The sequence below is a fragment of the Apiospora aurea genome, assembly GCF_038362705.1.
Source record: "Apiospora aurea strain CBS 24483 chromosome Unknown utg000007l_segment0_segment0, whole genome shotgun sequence".
Lineage (NCBI taxonomy): Eukaryota > Fungi > Ascomycota > Sordariomycetes > Amphisphaeriales > Apiosporaceae > Apiospora > Apiospora aurea.
The window spans coordinates 3,324,400-3,341,068 of record NW_027117394.1 but is presented as its reverse complement, the minus strand read 5'-3'; the positions used below and the strand labels follow the sequence as shown (position 1 = coordinate 3,341,068).

The 16,669-nt window shown below is 55.1% G+C and overlaps 8 protein-coding genes across 8 annotated transcripts; 4 read left to right on the top strand and 4 right to left on the bottom strand.

The window, feature by feature from the left end:
- Positions 1-1,201: 1,201 nt before the first annotated feature.
- On the bottom strand, positions 1,202-2,225 carry PG986_011314 (uncharacterized protein; the record flags this gene model as incomplete). The annotated part of the gene is made up of 3 exons (XM_066847536.1): positions 1,202-1,484; positions 1,908-2,045; positions 2,119-2,225. The coding sequence occupies 3 exons, from the start codon at positions 2,223-2,225 to the stop codon at positions 1,202-1,204; spliced, it is 528 nt and encodes a 175-aa protein (XP_066697027.1).
- A 610-nt stretch (positions 2,226-2,835) lies between these two features.
- PG986_011313 (uncharacterized protein) lies at positions 2,836-3,060 on the top strand (the record flags this gene model as incomplete). The annotated part of the gene is made up of 1 exon (XM_066847535.1): positions 2,836-3,060. One exon carries the CDS (start codon positions 2,836-2,838, stop codon positions 3,058-3,060), a length of 225 nt encoding a protein of 74 aa, XP_066697026.1.
- Positions 3,061-3,535: 475 nt separating this feature from the next.
- Positions 3,536-4,483, bottom strand: PG986_011312 (efflux protein; the record flags this gene model as incomplete). The annotated part of the gene is made up of 2 exons (XM_066847534.1): positions 3,536-4,284; positions 4,477-4,483. The coding sequence occupies 2 exons, from the start codon at positions 4,481-4,483 to the stop codon at positions 3,536-3,538; spliced, it is 756 nt and encodes a 251-aa protein (XP_066697025.1).
- A 553-nt stretch (positions 4,484-5,036) lies between these two features.
- Positions 5,037-6,141, bottom strand: PG986_011311 (uncharacterized protein; the record flags this gene model as incomplete). The annotated part of the gene is made up of 2 exons (XM_066847533.1): positions 5,037-5,701; positions 5,784-6,141. The coding sequence occupies 2 exons, from the start codon at positions 6,139-6,141 to the stop codon at positions 5,037-5,039; spliced, it is 1,023 nt and encodes a 340-aa protein (XP_066697024.1).
- A 692-nt stretch (positions 6,142-6,833) lies between these two features.
- Positions 6,834-8,648, bottom strand: PG986_011310 (uncharacterized protein; the record flags this gene model as incomplete). The annotated part of the gene is made up of 4 exons (XM_066847532.1): positions 6,834-7,044; positions 7,071-7,557; positions 7,614-8,087; positions 8,210-8,648. The coding sequence occupies 4 exons, from the start codon at positions 8,646-8,648 to the stop codon at positions 6,834-6,836; spliced, it is 1,611 nt and encodes a 536-aa protein (XP_066697023.1).
- A 640-nt stretch (positions 8,649-9,288) lies between these two features.
- PG986_011309 (uncharacterized protein) lies at positions 9,289-10,531 on the top strand (the record flags this gene model as incomplete). The annotated part of the gene is made up of 2 exons (XM_066847531.1): positions 9,289-9,424; positions 9,546-10,531. 2 exons carry the CDS (start codon positions 9,289-9,291, stop codon positions 10,529-10,531), a joined length of 1,122 nt encoding a protein of 373 aa, XP_066697022.1.
- A 3,205-nt stretch (positions 10,532-13,736) lies between these two features.
- PG986_011308 (Vegetative incompatibility protein HET-E-1) lies at positions 13,737-14,871 on the top strand (the record flags this gene model as incomplete). Its single annotated transcript, XM_066847530.1, has 2 exons — positions 13,737-13,873; positions 14,301-14,871. 2 exons carry the CDS (start codon positions 13,737-13,739, stop codon positions 14,869-14,871), a joined length of 708 nt encoding a protein of 235 aa, XP_066697021.1.
- A 373-nt stretch (positions 14,872-15,244) lies between these two features.
- Positions 15,245-15,982, top strand: PG986_011307 (acid protease; the record flags this gene model as incomplete). Its single annotated transcript, XM_066847529.1, has 2 exons — positions 15,245-15,250; positions 15,320-15,982. 2 exons carry the CDS (start codon positions 15,245-15,247, stop codon positions 15,980-15,982), a joined length of 669 nt encoding a protein of 222 aa, XP_066697020.1.
- Between the last annotated feature and the right edge of the window lie 687 nt (positions 15,983-16,669).

The following is a 16,669-nucleotide window of genomic DNA, read 5'->3' as shown; positions in this document are numbered from 1 at the left end:
TGCAATGGGATTTTGCGTGTTTCGCATTGTCACAATTGCCATGCGGTAGAACACATAGGCGGCGTTTTTTTGGAGGGGTGGCTTGAGTCTAAATCGACACGAGAAACACTTGTCAGAGCAAATGCAAGTCCTCCAACTTTCTCGCAAGAGCTTCATACTGACAGCCGTTTCACTTGTGCTTGAACTCGATGACCTTGACCAGCACGAAACGACACGGAAAGCCTAGTAGAGAGGAGCTTTGAAGAGACATACAATAGGCATAAGAGATGCCATCTCCCAAGAATGGAAAGAAGAAAGCCATTGCCCAAATCCGGGAGAGCCAGACCTGCCATACGTCCCACTACTCAACGTTCCATGTATAACAGCATCTTGCAACCTTTTTCACAGCTCAAGAGGCCAATTCTTCCATGGCTTTACTCGTACACCACCACCTTGCTAAACAACCCTACGAGCTGGATTCTGTCGTGGTGCTCCAGCGCGCTCTAATAGTCCAAGATGAGCACGCCCTCTGACGTACGGTGGTAGTCCACGTCGAAGATCTCGAGCAACCATGGCGATCCCGTACACAGCCCACCTTCCAAAAGGGGACTGCGATCGTGTGCCCATTGTCGATGACGTTGACCGGCACCGCGTTCGGCTCTTGCCAACGCTGCTACACGGGGTTGTTAAAGCGGCACAGATGCGGTGTGGCTTCACGTTGGACAGTTCGAGGTCCACCGACTTGTCGACCATGCCGTTGGAAAGGCTGTCCAGGCCCATATACCCACCCTGGGACGTCGTCCGGAGCATCAAGTGCTGGAATGACTCAGTGGCAAACCCGGGGGTTCGTCGGATTCCAATCAATATCCGTTCACTCTGAGACCCCTGACCCAACCTAGCCCTTCACCGCACCAAGCCCCAGCACCAGCACCAGCCAAAATGGTGGCACATGCCCTCGCTGAGCATGCTCTCGCGGATCCCCTTATTATCACCGTGCCCGTTCTGTCAGCATGCCACCGATGACGGATCGCTTCTTGGGCAACACGGCTCTCCTGCTTCCACAGCCGCTGCCGCACCCCTGCCCAAGACGACATGGCGATTGGAATGGAACTTCCCACCTGGAAGTCGAACGCGAACCAGGAGAGGGCGGCGCGAGTTAATCTTCATCCGGATCTGCAAATACCACTTGATCCATTGAAGGCGCGATTGCCGATCATAATGTCTAGGCGTTATGGATGAAACTAAGTGCTGATGAGAGTAATGTGGCAATCAGCCGCAACCTATCGCCCAGAGGTCCCTCATATAGGCCTGGTAGACCACGACGGAGCTTGTGCGGGATACTCTCGGGGGAAGCGGATGCCAGGTCCTTGTTGTTGCGCAAGAGCTTGATCTGCCTCGATTCGCCGGCTGAAGCAGATGGCACTCTGAGCTCGAGAGCCATCTGCACCATGTGCCAGGCCAGATGCGAGCCTGGGCCACCGCACGCGACACATGAGAAGAAACAACTTTACATGGGTGTTGAGTGCCGGTGAGACGGCGCCAAGGCCTCGCCGACAATCCCCATGAGGACTTTGCGAACCGCCAATCTACCTGGCAACTCAGTGAGGTCTACAACTGCCATTGACTGGCTTCTTTCCTTTGTCATTTTCTTTTTCTCTTCTTCTTTTCTCTTTACTGCCACGAGCTGATGATTCGCCTTCGGGGCTTGTTCACGTTGGGATATTCGAAGGAGGTCGAGTCGTAGCTGCTCTCAACTGCAGCTGCTCGTCCCAGGACAGAATAAAAAAAGACAAGAGTGAGACGTTTCAACGCCTGCGTCTGCTAGTACGTTTGTTTTGATTGATGTGGTCACCGGCCACAGCCCCTGTCTTGCGCGATAACCCGAAGAGCCTCAGGGGCCGGAATCGCCACAAAAAGCCACAACCTACCACTTGGCGGCAACGAAATCGCCGTCGCTAAGAGCCTGGCTCGAGAGAGGTGCCCCGACGCCCGATGCGATCGGTTTGAAAGGGGCGGCCGCGGGGTTGGGAGGCGCACTTCCGGAAACGAGCGAAGATGACAACGATCTGGCATCAGCAGCGCCTGTTTTCGACTCACCCCCACAAATCATTCCTCCAAGGCTATGTTGATTTGGTATACGGCCAGGCACTCGAAAACAAGGGTGCGAAGATGATCTTCTGCTTGAGTCCCTCCTCAAACCGGGTGAAGGCGGCCAAACCCATAGAAAAATAAACAACGACGATCATTTTGTTTCTATCTTGACGTCAAAGTTTGGTGCGACAGGGAAAGTGGGTGTTTTTGGGCGACGCGAGTGTTGTAGGAGATTGCTGGGCAGGTGGAGCGCAAGTGGTGGCGGAAAGAACCTTGGGTTCACCTTTGGCCAAGGTAGGAGGAGGGAGGCCATTGGGACGGCAACGGACTGCTTCTACTGGGGCTCAGAAGCGGTGTCGTCGTTGAAAGGTCAGGGGAAAGCATCCAAGACCAAACCGAAACAGTTGATTCGCTATAGGGGTTCGTCAGAAGGAAACGAGGCAAAATGAAGGATTAAGTACGGTAATATTGGGAAGAGAAGAAAAAGCAAAGAACAACAGAAAGATACAAAAGACGAAAAGGGGAAAGAGGAATTCCTGAAGCACACTCGGGGAAAAAAAGGAGAAAAAAAACAAAAAAAAAAACCGAACAGAAACGGACACATGGAATAGGAGAAAAGGGGGGAGTTCGTCAAGATCCAGCTCGGCGCGTGTGGTCGACTGGATCCTGCCGTCATCGACGTCAAGCTGTCTTCTATCATTCAGAGTTCAGTTCTGATACAACATCGTCGATCCAGCGGAGAAGCCCGCCGGGGCCATGGCGGTGATGGCCAATGCAGGACTCTTGGCCGACGCTGTCAAGCAGGATGCGACGTTCGAAGATGAATCCGCCAAGCGATTGGCGGCTGCCCCCACGCCGGATGAGCTGGCCAAGTCGCTCGCTCAGACTCTGCTGGCCGTGACAGAGGCCGAGGATCTGGTTTCTAAGCTGGTCTTCTTCATCTTCTTGTATAACAAGAGCGGTACTCCAACGTACCTGAGATTAATGTAGCAGGTCGACGTACGATTCTCACAACGAGATTCTGCCGGTCTCGTACACCCGCCCCGGCAGGCGCAGGCTCACCCAAATGACGTCGGACTTGATGGCCATTCGGATCTTGTCATCGTCGCTGCTTCCCCCAGGTTTCGTTGTTAACGGTTCGCTGTCGGCGTTCACTACCAAGAAGGCCTTGAGTCCCCTGCTGGAAACAATCAATTCTGAGCCTCATGAAGGATCATTCACGAAGTTTTAATTCCAGCAGTCCGTCCTATAACTGCTATGGACTAGCGATAGCGCGTTCCCTGTCCTTATGCCTTATTCTCACCGGACTTTTTGGCCTATGCCGTTGAGCGTATTGCCCAGTAATCCATCGAGGAGGCTACCGGACTCCGTCATTCAACACACACCCGGTTGATCAGGAAAGGAAAACCATCCTCGCATACACCCGCGGCAAACCTGGAAACATTCTGAAACGAAGGATTTCTCCCTACAGCTTCGCTACGTACCGCAACACCGGATGCACCTTACCGATCCGCGGCAGCTCCCCAGTCCACACCCGCCCATTCCGCATAAACGGCCTCAGCCAATCCGTCGGGTTCAGCGGCTCCTGCGTCCACCGGGTCCTCTCCTTCTTCACCTCCCCCGCGACCGTCCCCACATTCTGCTGCGTCGTCTCGCGCGCGATGCCGCTCGCCGCCGCTCGCCGCCTCCCGCGCTCCGCGCCAAAGTTGGACGGCACGGCCCGGCTGAACTCGCGGGCGCTGACGGCCAGAAGCGCGTCGCTGTCGCGCCGGATCCGGTCCGCGAGCCGCCAGATGGCGGCCGCGGCGCCGTGGCCCGCGTCCCGGCCCCGCCAGTACTCGAGGAAGCGGTGCGCGTGCCCGAGCATGCCGCACATGGCGCCCGCGCTGTGCAGGAAGTGGCCGTTGGCCAGGGAGCCGCCCGCCACGACGCCGTTGGCCGCGACGCGGGCCGAGTCGCCCGTGCGCTCGACCAGGCTGAAGGGCTTGGGCCCGTAGAGCACCGAGACGCGGCGCAGCTCGGCGGCGGGCATCTCGAGGATCAGCGCGGCTTTCGCGACGTAGTAGTCGTCGAGCAGGGCCTGGTAGGCGGAGAAGTACGCCAGGGACTGGGGGCAGGTGTCGGGAGGGAGGATGCCCTTCTGGATGGGGCAGAAGGTTTCGAACTCGGGGACTTCGACCAGGAGCCAGCAGACTTCGGGGTCGTTTTCGTGGCCTACGGCGATCGAGCGGACCCAGTACTCGTTCCCATGCTTGTCAAATTCGGAGGCGATCCGGCGGCGCAGATAGTTTGGTCAGCTTACGCTTGTCCCCAGATCTGGCCAATAGGGCGCCCCGTCAGTTCGAATACAGTTAGTATGATAGTCTCAGTAAAGCCATCCCGATATGGTAGAGTTCTTCCTGGAACAGGGCATGGGCACCGAAGCCGAGGGCGCCTTTGGGACACCCTTGAGAGCAGCTGCACCCGTCAATTCAGAGCCCCTGCCTGGTTCGCTTGCTCTAAACCCCGAAAGGCCAATCGTCGAGCTTGGTCCCAAAGGCCTTCCAGTAGGCACTACCGGGTCTCCGATCAGTCAACAACGTCCTCGGTTTACTATGGCGCGGCGCTGGAAGGAGCGTCGCGTGTCGGCCACGAGAACATGGCCCAGAAGCTTTTGGGCCTCGGCGGGGAAGTGCACCAGATCAAAGGCCGTTGGTATGCATCACTGAGAGCCTACATGAAAGACAGCCACGTAGGCATACATGGTACCTATCATTCTGAGCCGGCGTGCTGACCTGGGTCTACAAATCCCGAAGCGGGAGTGGTACTACCGTGGAATCGGCTCTGAATGTGGAAGAACAAACGCCTTTAACAATAGGGAAGTAAATACTGATTTGTCGCATTCATTCAAAGCATTCTTGTATCCCACTTCCACCCATCCTCCCTGTTTCAGTTCACTAGTGTGTTGTTTGGAGCCTTGACACCCATCACCGGCCACTGTTGAAGACCGCCTCAGTGTGTTCCCAGACCTTCTCCATGTCCTTCTTTCGAAGCGGCGTAAGCACTTTTTCGTTGTCGGCGATCTCCCCTCCCGCGCCAACAAGGAAGATGCCCCTGCCGCCGTTGCTACGGGCGCCCCTCTGCAGTGCGCCGCCGCTGCCGCTACTGTTGCCACCAGCCCCTGCGCCCAGGGCCACGATGCCGCCGTCCACGCTGTAGCGGGCACTGGTCGCGAGGAAGAGGCTGCGCTGCCCGGCCTCGGCGACGGAGCGGGAAAACAGCCGGATCACGGGCACGACGAGCCACCGGAGAAGAAACCCCGCGACGCCGCTCGCCAGGCGGTCGAAGAGGGGCGTCGACACCATCCCCGGGTACGCGTGCACGAAGCTGACGCGCGGGTTCTCGGCCGCGAGCCTCTCCAGCGCGAGGGTCCCCATGGTCGCGCTGTGGACGCTGGCGCGGGCGACGGACCAGTTCCGGGCCTGGCGCAGGTCCAGGTCGTCCTCTTGCAGGGAGCCCTCCATGCCGCCCGCCAAGATCGAGACGACGTGCGGGCTCGTCGACCGGTTGAGGAGGGGGAGCAGGAGCTGGGTGATGCGGAGGCGGGAGTAGTACCGCGTGGTCATGCTTGCATCCAGCCCTTCGGTAGTATCTGGGGAAAACGGTCAGCCAGGTGGTAAGAGTGTGCGTCGGTACTAAAGCAATAGACGGCTCCCTCTGAGGAAGAAACGTACCTTGTCGTCCATCCAGCGACACAAAGCCTACGGACAGGAAAAGCAGGTCCAGGGTGGACTCCTTGGCCTTGACGAACTCGGCGACGGCTTCGGCATCTTTGATGAGCGAGACGTTCTTCTCGATGATCTCGTACTGGCCGCGAGGGTTGAGAAGGTGCAGCTCGTCGACGATGGCGCGGGCCGTCTTGGCATTCCGGGCGACGAAGTAGATGCGGGGGTCGATGGCGTGCTGCGCGAACTCCTTGAGGGCTCCCAGGCCAATGCCCGAGGTCGCACCCACAAATAGCGCTACGAGGGGCGTTTCGACACTGGCGAGACGGCTGTTGGAGCTGAGCACAGTTTTAAGGTCGATGGTCATTATGGTATTTGGTGTTTAAGCGAAAGCTTTGAGAAGGGCCTCCGACAGTGGTCAGGGATATTCAGTCTGCAAACAATCGAGCTGGTTATTCAATCCTCACCCGACTATGTAGAGATTTTATGAAACCCCTTTCCTTATATATCGAAGTAGTGCTCTTGTATCGCATAATACCAAATCAAATAATGTATGGACGTCTGGGATCATTTAGTCAAGTTCACAAGTCCTGAAGTCCGATAGTGGCATATGAGGCGCAGGAGCGGGCACAGGTAACACCGAGCGCGAGTACGCGAGTTAGTACCGATTACGATGGACTCGCGTTGGTTCGGATATAAGGGCTATGTCAGAACAAGTATCGGGCGAAGTGTGATCTGTAAGCAGAATCAAGAGAGCTCGAGTTTGGGCGATAATGGCATGACATAAGTCTTCTTAAGTCAGCAAACCGCTTGGCTTTGGAGCTCTTTCTCCCCGGAGTTAATGAGACTCATACTCCGACAACCCCGAAAGTAGGAAACGGGAGTGCAGCTCGACACACCTCAATAGACCCCTGTGTCAAGAGTTTCCCACGTGGTACTCGACTCCGGGACACATCGTCCTTTAAGACGTGTAGCCATTATATCCTCTATGATCACATTCAGATAACCACCGCCTTTCGATCAAATGATGCCGTACCCATTGGCCACGACTTGCTCAAACTAAACACCCCTAACAAAGACCCGATCTTGACCTACTAACTCTAATACATGAGTGTCTTCTGCCTTGAATACTACTGTCTGGTCTTGCGCAAGCTCTTGCTTCTCCAATTTGAAGGTGGCGTCGAATAGGGGGAAGGAAGAGATGTACGGGAGGGGGTTGAGCGAAACCAGATCCATAACAACACAGCCCAGATCAAAAGAAGCGCCAGTCCTTGAAAGGAAATGAATAGGTAGAACATGGTTCGGTTGAAACCTATCTTGCCGTAAGAGGCCACGATGGTCGCCGTGGTGTAGAATTGTGGCGGCAGCGTCGGAGTGATGGTGTTAGCGTCCAGGGCTAAGTTCCCCCAGTTGTTGTCGTTGAAGAGCCACAGTGGGAAGGCGAGGATGCTCTGGAAGTTCCGCGACATGACACCATCTTGAGAAAGGTCTGACGCTTGGAAGTCTGCCACGGCAAAGTTGGCCGCAATCGAGGACGCAGCCGGGATGTTGGCGGCGGTAAAGTTGAGGAGCCAGTCCAACGACATCCTGTAGGCCTGGAGATCAATAGGTGGAAGCAGCTTCGCTTCCGTCAGGTCTTCCATGCCCATGATGGAGTGATTGGATTGTGACGCGATGATGGATAGTTGACGGCTGAAGAGTTTGATCCCGTACGTGATGTTGGGCAACGACCTATCCCCTAAGCACTCGCCCGCGTCGGTGCCTTGCGTGCATGAGAATATGGCTAATATAACCTGTCAGAATCGCCACTGCGCTAGAGCCCCAACGGACGAGACTTACCTGCCCTTAGCCCTCCCGCTTCGGGCCCCTGCGTTAGACATAACTCGATACCAATAGGCGTTGCTGGAGCCCCATAGATGCTGCAGTCCTTTCTATCAAACCTTCCGTCCCCTCTTAGATGTGAAAACTCCATCTGGACCGCAGGAACATTTGCGATCCTGACAAGTGGATACTCTGGGTAGCCCGGTGGAACACTTGGTATGGCCATCTCAAGGCCGCCGCTCAGAAGGTAGGAGAAGCAGCCGTCGCCCCTGCAGTAGACAGGCTCCGCCACCACGCCGAATGTGAGATACGTGACTAAGCTCCCAGCCATCACGTAGTACCTATAAGGCATCGTTGTGTAGGGATAGCCTGGAGCGAGAGATTCCAAAAAGGTGAGAAACGGGTGGACCAGTGAGCCATTGAATGGTCCAACCCCAGCCGTAATGTTATAATTTAGAGCTGTATCGTAGGTCGTATTAATGGAGATGCCATCTAGAAATCATGTTAGACCAGGGGAAAAGCCATGTAGATAGGGGAAATGGACAAACAGAAAAGAACCAAAGTGGAAGCCCATAAGATTGCCAAGAAGAAACCCCTGATTTGATGTTAGTTACCTCCAAGTATTCTAGTGTAAATACAACAGTACCGCATGATAGTCCATGCTTTGCTTGAGCCGTTAGTATTGAGCGAGCGTAATAAACTCATCATCCCAAGAGCTCCCGTGGTGGTCGAAAGGCCGAGCATGCTGGGATACGACAGGCCCTGAGGTCGAATGATCATGGCCCATTGCAGATATTGAGAAGTGGTTTGCAAGGCAGATGTAGTCAGCAACGACAAAATCGCCTGGGCTGTGCGCGCCAAGGAAACCGTACGGCTGGCGTCAAACTTGTGTATGGAATCGAGGGGCTTGTTTTGGTCCGATCGAGCCTGGGTATCGAACATGGATTGTATCAAGAGCACCAGGCAAGCGAAAAGGGCGGTGGAGCAAATGACGGCGCATCCTTGCGCCCATGTGTTGGAGAATTTGAGTCTTCTTCGTGCTTGGGAATCCATCATGGGTGATGGAAAGTATTGGAAACAGTGTTGCAACTTCAGGTGATCGACACCATTACTTAACTCTATACACTGAAGTCTAGACTGCAACGGTCGTTCATGTAATTGATGCTGCATCCAATCGCACCAAGTTGATAACCAACGAAGCCAACCCTGCCATTACAACAACCAACGATGGCGGTACAAAAGTCCAAGAGGTGTATTATACTCGGTCTTCCCAAACACATTCATATCGCATGTATGCATTCCCACTTCCCCTATTGCCCCGAACTTTGACAATGATCGTGTACTTAAGTCGGTCGACATCAGAACATATCCTCACCAGTTCATCGTCTGGCCCGACAACTACACATGGGCTGGAACACTGAGTTTAACACAGCCTCCAGCCGGCCCAAAATGTGTGACCGTATCGCGCGCCTCATCATCCGTTGTTCCACTCTCCTCAAATCCACAAATGGTAATCTCTGAGAGATATGATCCTTTGGATCTCAGAGGTACCGGGTATGCGCTACTGCCAATGACGATAGAATCAAGGGAAGCGATTTCTTTGTTTCAAGGTCAGCAGCCAATGCGGGATTGCGCGGCACCGAATGCATCTACTGCCTATTGGAAGGGTTGGACGATCACATCTTGGACCAAAATGGTCTCGACTTCTATCAAGACAGGCACCGTCGTAGATACTGCAACCCCGGCGCTTCCTGGTGCTAGTACCTTTACCATCCAACCCACGGGCATCTTCTCAGAGGGCAAACCAACACCAACGTCTCGAGGCGATGGTGAGCGATTTGCATTTTATGTCCCCATTTCCCGTTGAGCTTCTGTGGTAACGGAGCTACACGAAACACCCACGAAGCATATTTCAATGACAGCAGCTAATCAATAATGCACTAGATATAGCTTTTCTCGAACCAACTAGTATCAACGCAGTGCCATCTATTCCAGCTGAAGGGGGCCAGACGCCTGTTCAGAACCTTACCCCCGCAAGCTCGGACAACGTAATTCCGGACCATCCTGTACCTACAACCATCCTATCTAGCGGCCACGCTACAGTGGGTGGTGGTACAGGCCGGAACGGGGAGTCACTGTTCGTTCTAAGTGGGTCCGCCAAAACTATTACCGTACCAGCGGCTCTCTCTACACCAGTGATCGTGACCACGCTGGGCGAGACGCGTACATTCTCGGCGCCGCCGTGGGCAACAACAGAGGGAAGAGATACTCCTCCTGCTGGACCTGTGACTACTACCTTGCCCAACGGTCATGCTGCCATGGCCAACAAGGGTCCGAACGGGGAGTCACTTTTCGTCCTCGAGGGCGGCTCCAACACTGTGACTTTACCAGCGGCTGTCACCACGCCCGTGACACTGACAACAATGGGAGAGACATTCACTTACTCGCCACTATCGCTTTCAGAACCTGGTAGATATGGGACCACCACGCTATCAAACGGTCACGTCGCTGTGGGCAGTAAGGGCCCGAACGGGGACTCTCTGATTATCCTCGATGGTTCCAGAACAATCACCGTCCCTACGGGCTTTTCAACATCATTGATATTGACCACACTGGGCGAGACGTTCACTATCTCGCCGCCATCTACGACGTCACCGCAAGGGGATATTGCCACTACGACCGCCAAAATGGGTTCAAATACACCCTCTGGAGTGCACAGCGATCAAGACAGCCGGATCAAAGGATCGTCAAATCCTAACAACCAACCAACATCTAACGTGAAGACTGGCCCTGCGGATGCTGGAGCCACCGACACTGCAGCGGCGACATCTGCTCAGTCGGCAGCGTGTAGGTCTCACCTGGCAATGGCTGGTACAAGATCGATGATGGGATTGGTGGCAGTCCTCACATACCAGAGTGTAATGAGTTGGGTCTAGCCTTTATTATGGCATCTCGGGACAATGAATGAAAAACGGGGGAGAAGGAACGTTCTGGGAGGTTTGGTGGTTTATCTGACGGAGTTTGCCTGGTCGTTTTGGATTATTTTCCCTCCTTAGTGGTCGACTTCTGTTTGGAACGAACCCGATTACGAGTGCAACTGTTATTTGATACAATATCCTATACCTTGCCACCAAATGGCGTGTTTCTTTGCTCTCCCCGTGGTAACAGATAGCCCGGGATCAGCCTATGCCCCGTGGGGGCCGGCTGTCGAATCCGGGCACCGAGGGATCCACCCCTAGGTACCGCCTCAACTTGTACAACGTTTACCAAGGCGGTTGTCAGCAATGCGCCTCGATAGCTGCCCGAGGCTTACGTCCGTAGGCGCGTGATGTAGTCAACCAACAAACATACATAAGTGGAGGCTACACGAAATTCTCTAGTGCTTACGCCAGTCCTCTCGTCAGGGGTTGACAAGATGCCCGCTATTAAATCTTGGGTCGTCTATCTAAGACTGTCTCCGGCTTCAGGTGGCCCATTACATAGTTCGCAGAAATGAAGCGACTCAGCCTATTCGTTGGCGGCCTAAAGCCAACCTCCCCTGAATGAGGAAGCCGTCCCAGACGAAAGAACGTCAAGGATTACTACTCTCCAATCCTTTTCGTCAATCCGCGGCTCCTTGCGCCGGTCTGTCTCAGCAAGGTCTCGTCCTGTGATAAACGCCGATGGGCTATGCCAAAAGTGCCAACAGATTGACCCTCAGAAGACCTACGATCTGTCGACGCAGAACGACGCAAGCCTCCACCACATACAGTCACACGGCTTTCTCATCTGCGAGCAATGGCACATTTCCTTTGAGTTTGAATGTAGGCCCTGTGAGCTCGTTAGAGGAGTAGCGGCATCCACACAACTGAGAGCCTTCCCATTGCTGCCTGTCGTCATGCGACAGAGCTATCGAGCAGTGGGAGGCTTGTCCGGAGAAGCCCTGTATCATCCTGTATGCGCCACTTACGTTCTGGCCTGTGTCCGACCAGGGGATTCCCAGGACTCTTTAAGTTTGGAAGATGGCCTATTTTTGTGGCAGGCCAAGACTAGGAGGCCGCCACCACCGGTTGGGGCAAGAAAGGTGTCTACCAGGTTCCAGGCTGATATTGTGACAGAGTGGCTGCGGGAATGCCAAACGGTCCATGCGGGCTGCTCCCCACATGGCCGAAACGTTTGGGTCACCAAATTGATAGACTGCACCGACGGCCGGGTGGTATCAGTATCTGGCCTGGAAAGAGTGCCTGATTATGTTTCCTTGAGCTATGTTTGGGGGGAACCTAGCTCTACATCCGGGAAACCCGACAAGGATCGGATTTCAATGCCTCAATTGATCAAAGACGCGATACAGGCAACTAAGAGCTTGGGATTCCGGTATATATGGGTGGACTAATTGCTACACTCCGCGAGAAGGGACTGCCGGATTGGGTCTGCCGATGGGTCGAGAGCTTTATTACGGACAGATCGGTCCACCTTCATTTCGACGGCAAGTCGTCAAGGAGGATCCAGCTCCGCGCTGGTGTTCCGCAAGGCTCCCCGCTATCACCGATCCTCTTTATTCTCTATATCGCTACACTATACGAGGAGCTAGAAGCGCACGAGTAGCTTATTATCGTCGGATTCGCAGATGATACGAATCTTATTGCTATAGGGCTAGACCACGTTACGAATTGCCGAAGCTTAGAAAGAGCCTGGGAGACATGTAGCCGCTGGGCACGCACGAGAGGGATGGAGTTCGAACCTAAAAAGAGCGAGCTCATTTATTTTATTAGAGCGCGAGAAGCTTATACGTTACAGGTACGCCTCGGAGACGCTGCCATAGCGCCGGTAATCTCTGCGAGATTCCTCGGCGTCTGGCTCTATCGGAAGCTATAATAGAAGGACTATATCTTAGAAATTAAAGCGAAAATGGTAACTTAGATATTAGCTCTTACCAGGCTCGCAGCGTTAGCTTGGGGATGTTCGGTATAAAGGGTAAAGGAGCTTTATACGAAGGTAATACGCAGCGTACTCGCGTACGGAGCGTCGGTTTAGCATAGAGTGGGCGATACCGAAAAAGGGCCAGCCTTTAGCCTTATAATAGTCTAGAACTCCTATCTCCGGACCGTAATAGGGGTATATAAGGCGACCCCTTAATACTACTTAGAGACTAAAGCGGCAGTTCCCCCCCTCGACCTCTATTTAAGTGCGAAGGCAGCTAGCTTTGAGATACGCACGGAGGCTACCGGGAAGCTATAACTTTTACGCGGCGCCTATATAAAAGCGGTAGAGATTATTAATAAAGAACGTAGCGTAAGGAGAAGGAAATAAAGGAGACCTTAAAGGGCTACTAGCGAAGCCCCCACGACTTTATAGCTAAGCGACGCTCAATTAACGTTAGCCAAATAATAGCTAAATGGTTAAACGGTCGAATAAACGCTCAAAGAGAAATGGGAACAAAAATAGTTCTATACCGTTACTCCGACGCGAGGCCGCCGCGAACTAGCTATAGAGTCGCCGCTAAACTAGGGAGCGTGCCGTCGTTACGACGATATGCTCAAGCACGAAGCATCGGTCCTAATATAAACACGCACTGGAAGAATAGGGCTCAAGTCGTTCCTGTTTACCTGTCGGATTCCAGACGTCCCGACGCCGCTATGTCACTGCGGTGAAGGACGGGAGACAGCCGAACACCTGATCCTATACTGCAAAGACTTCGAGGGAAGACAAGAGCAGCTAGTAAGATAGTTAGCACCTAGTCCGCTGCGAACTCGTCGCGATCTAGCGGCGCTTACTGCAGAAAAAGATACGGCGAAGGTTATCGCAAAGTGGCTTCTACGGACCGGTCGACTGCCGCTGTATAAGTTGGCAATGGAGATTGGGGGACCACCCGAACCTGGATAATCTCTTCAGGCTCTAAAGCAAGGGTCACTAGGCTGGTGGGTGAGAACCAGCATGGTAACGTCGAGCACGTGAGGTAGATTTTACGATATTGGCAGCGTGTATTTTTAGTCCAGCTTAGGCACGGTTTATTACACGAGGAACTAGGTAGATGTACCGAAGGCCTTCGGCATACGGCGTACTATTAATAATAATATATATGGGTGGATAGGTTCTGCGCCGAGCAGGACGACAGTCTCCGGAAGCACGAGCAGATCATGAACATGGACTCTATATATGAGAATGCCGCCCTCACCATCATTGCCGCTACGGGGACGGGATTCGAACAAGGAGCTCCCAGGAGTGTCGATTGATCGTGTCACGAAGGAAGACCCATATCGACATGAGAACTTCCCGGTTACGTGGATACCCCCTACCCCGTAAGCTGAGATCCGCGGATCGCGCTGGTCGACGCGAGGCTGGACATACCAAGAGGCGGCCCTGTCCCGGCGTCGGCTAGTCTTCACCAACCACCAAGTCTACTTCGAATGCCGCTCTATGGCGTGTTGCGAGAGCTTGCGCTTGCCGCTCCAGGCGTCACTTGAAGGTGCGGACCGGGACTCGGACCGTTCTGCCTTGCAACTTCCGAATCTCTTCAGTATACCCCTTTTGGACGCCAATGGATCCGCGCCGTCGCGTCGTCCAGCTACCGGTTCGCAAATGGGTATCCGACTCGCGCCCGACAAAGTCACCACCTTCAATGCCTACACAACCTGCGCCGAACGGTTTTCGCACCGGACTCTGACCTTCGACAGCGATTCGCTCAACGCCTTCGGGGGCATGATAAAGCGATTCGAATCGTTGCAGCGGGGGACCGTACGGCATTTGTGGAGACCCCCCCTTCTTCGACCCGCGCGACGACTACGCGCCCGGAGACATTGTGGACTACGCGGGCTTCTTTCTCGCGGGGCTCTCCTGGCGCCACGTGGCGACGACAGCCACTCCGCCGAACCCGGCGCCTAGGGCAAGAGGCGCAAAGCAGTTGCAGCAGCCCCCGCATCCCGTCCCACCGGGTCGCCGCAAGAAGTTCCCCTCGTGGTCCTGGACGGGGATGGGAAGGCGCCGTGGCCTGGCCGCACGTGGACACGCCGTCCGAGGTGCGCGCGCGAGACCCCGGTACCGGCCTCCGCGGCTTCCGACTCTCGTTCGGGGACAAGTCGACGCGGTCCCTGCCCGACGTCCGGCGCGCCTGGTGCAGCGGATCCGGAGCGGGCACCTTAAAGCGCAACGGCTGGGCACGATTGGCGAGGCGGAGTTCCTGCTGGTCGTCAGGAAGAGGGGGCGGTCGTACTATCGCGTCGGGCTGTTGCAGGTTCGCAGTGCTGTAATCACCGAAGGGGTTCGCGATCAGGACGTGCGTGTTTTCAAGCTCAAATAGGCAGGTGCATCCAAGTGCATACGCATGGCCTGGGATAGTTCATTCTCCGGCAAGGCGCATGATTACGTCACATCGTCCCATCCATCTGGTTACAAAAGTATTGTTTCTGCAGAACCAACACAGATAATCTCACTTTTGCCAGCCCACAACCACTTCAAACCAGTTTAACACCCCGACCAGATGCGCTATATCGACCACGTTGGTATTACTGCTTTGCCTCGTGTCATTCTTCGGAGCATTGTCTGAAGGCGGAATATATACCAGCCCCATATGGCATGTCGATCGAAACCCTGGCGGTCGCCAACTGCATACTCGCGCTGAGCAAATCGTCCTTTCTGGTAACAGTGACTCGCCTTCAGCCAAAGACGCTGACATGTGGGTATGGAAATCCTCCTCGTCCCACATCGGAACCAGGCCGTCTTAACCAGTCACGGCTCAATTTTTACAGTACACCCCTGGCCCGTTCGGTTTGGCCACCGTCGGGGCGCTGGGTAACCCGCCGCAGCCCTTCCGCCTCTACGTGGATCTCATCTGGGACACCCTATTCGTGCCCAACGCCTCGCTGAGCACGCAATACTGCTCCCCGGGCGTCGAGATGTTCCGCTACCGCGCCAACGAGTCCTCGACCGCCGACCCCAGCGACCTGGGCTGGTACTACATCGGGCAGAACCTCGTCGACTTCTCGGGCTCGGCGGCGCTGGACACCTTCCGCGTCGGCGGCGGCGGGCTCCGCGTCGAGCGCCAGCCGTTCGTGGCCGTCGAGCACGCCCAGCCCGAGGCCATGATCGACCTCTGGATCGGCTACGACGGCGTCCTCGGCCTCAGCCCGCGGTGGGACACGCCCGCCGAGCCCACGGCGTCCCGCCTGCCCTCGCCCTGGGCCCATATGGTGCGGGACGGCGCCCTAGACGACAACGTATTCGCCATCGAGGTGCCGCGCGCCGCCCGCGGAGGCTTCGACGAAGACGACGGCCCCGAAGTGGGCCCGACGGTGGGTGCGATAACGTTCGGCGGCGTCGCGGAGAAGTACCGGGACGCCGAGTTCGCACCCCTGCCCCTCGTGCGGGACGACGATCGGGTTTGGGCCGTCGCGGCGCAGTCGGTCCGCTAGGAGAACCGTACGCAGCTCAAAGATTGCTACGTCACTTCTATATAAACTAGAGCGCTGTGTGTGGAGGAACGGCTGCGGCGATGTTGAATTGCATCAGCTCCTTCGCCTCGGAGGCAGCATGGCAACAAATAGCAGTAGCGCCATGACAAGCCGGTTTACAACGTTGCTAGCGGCTGGCAGCGTTTGTACCACACGCCATGTAGATGCTTACTTTGCAAAGCCTCCTCATTGTCGCATCACCAGGGATCTTGCATCTTACCGCAAAGTATTTTCGTTGCCAAACGTTACACAACAGATAATCCGAACCCGAAAACTTTCGAGTCGTTGCCTGTTGTCGTGTGACGTTTCCGCTCAAACTGGCCCCTAACCCCGACCTATTCTCTTCCTATTCTTTCTACCCTCCTTCTCCCCAGCATTGAGGGGGGCATATGATTACATCTTTACCCTAGCCATGCTCCTGCGAGAACCCACAGACGGTTCATCAAAATGGCCGCTGAATGCCACAAGTGGGTGACCGATCATACTAATCATCCTCAAATCTCTTTACAAACGATGCTTTCGCCATGCGGGCCCACCAACGACACCACCGAGGTCGTGCCATGTTGCGCGAGAGGAAATACCTGCCTCTCTAACGGCCTTTGTCACTTCCCCGAGAGCCTCGCTGGTCGATCTGGATACTACCTAGCC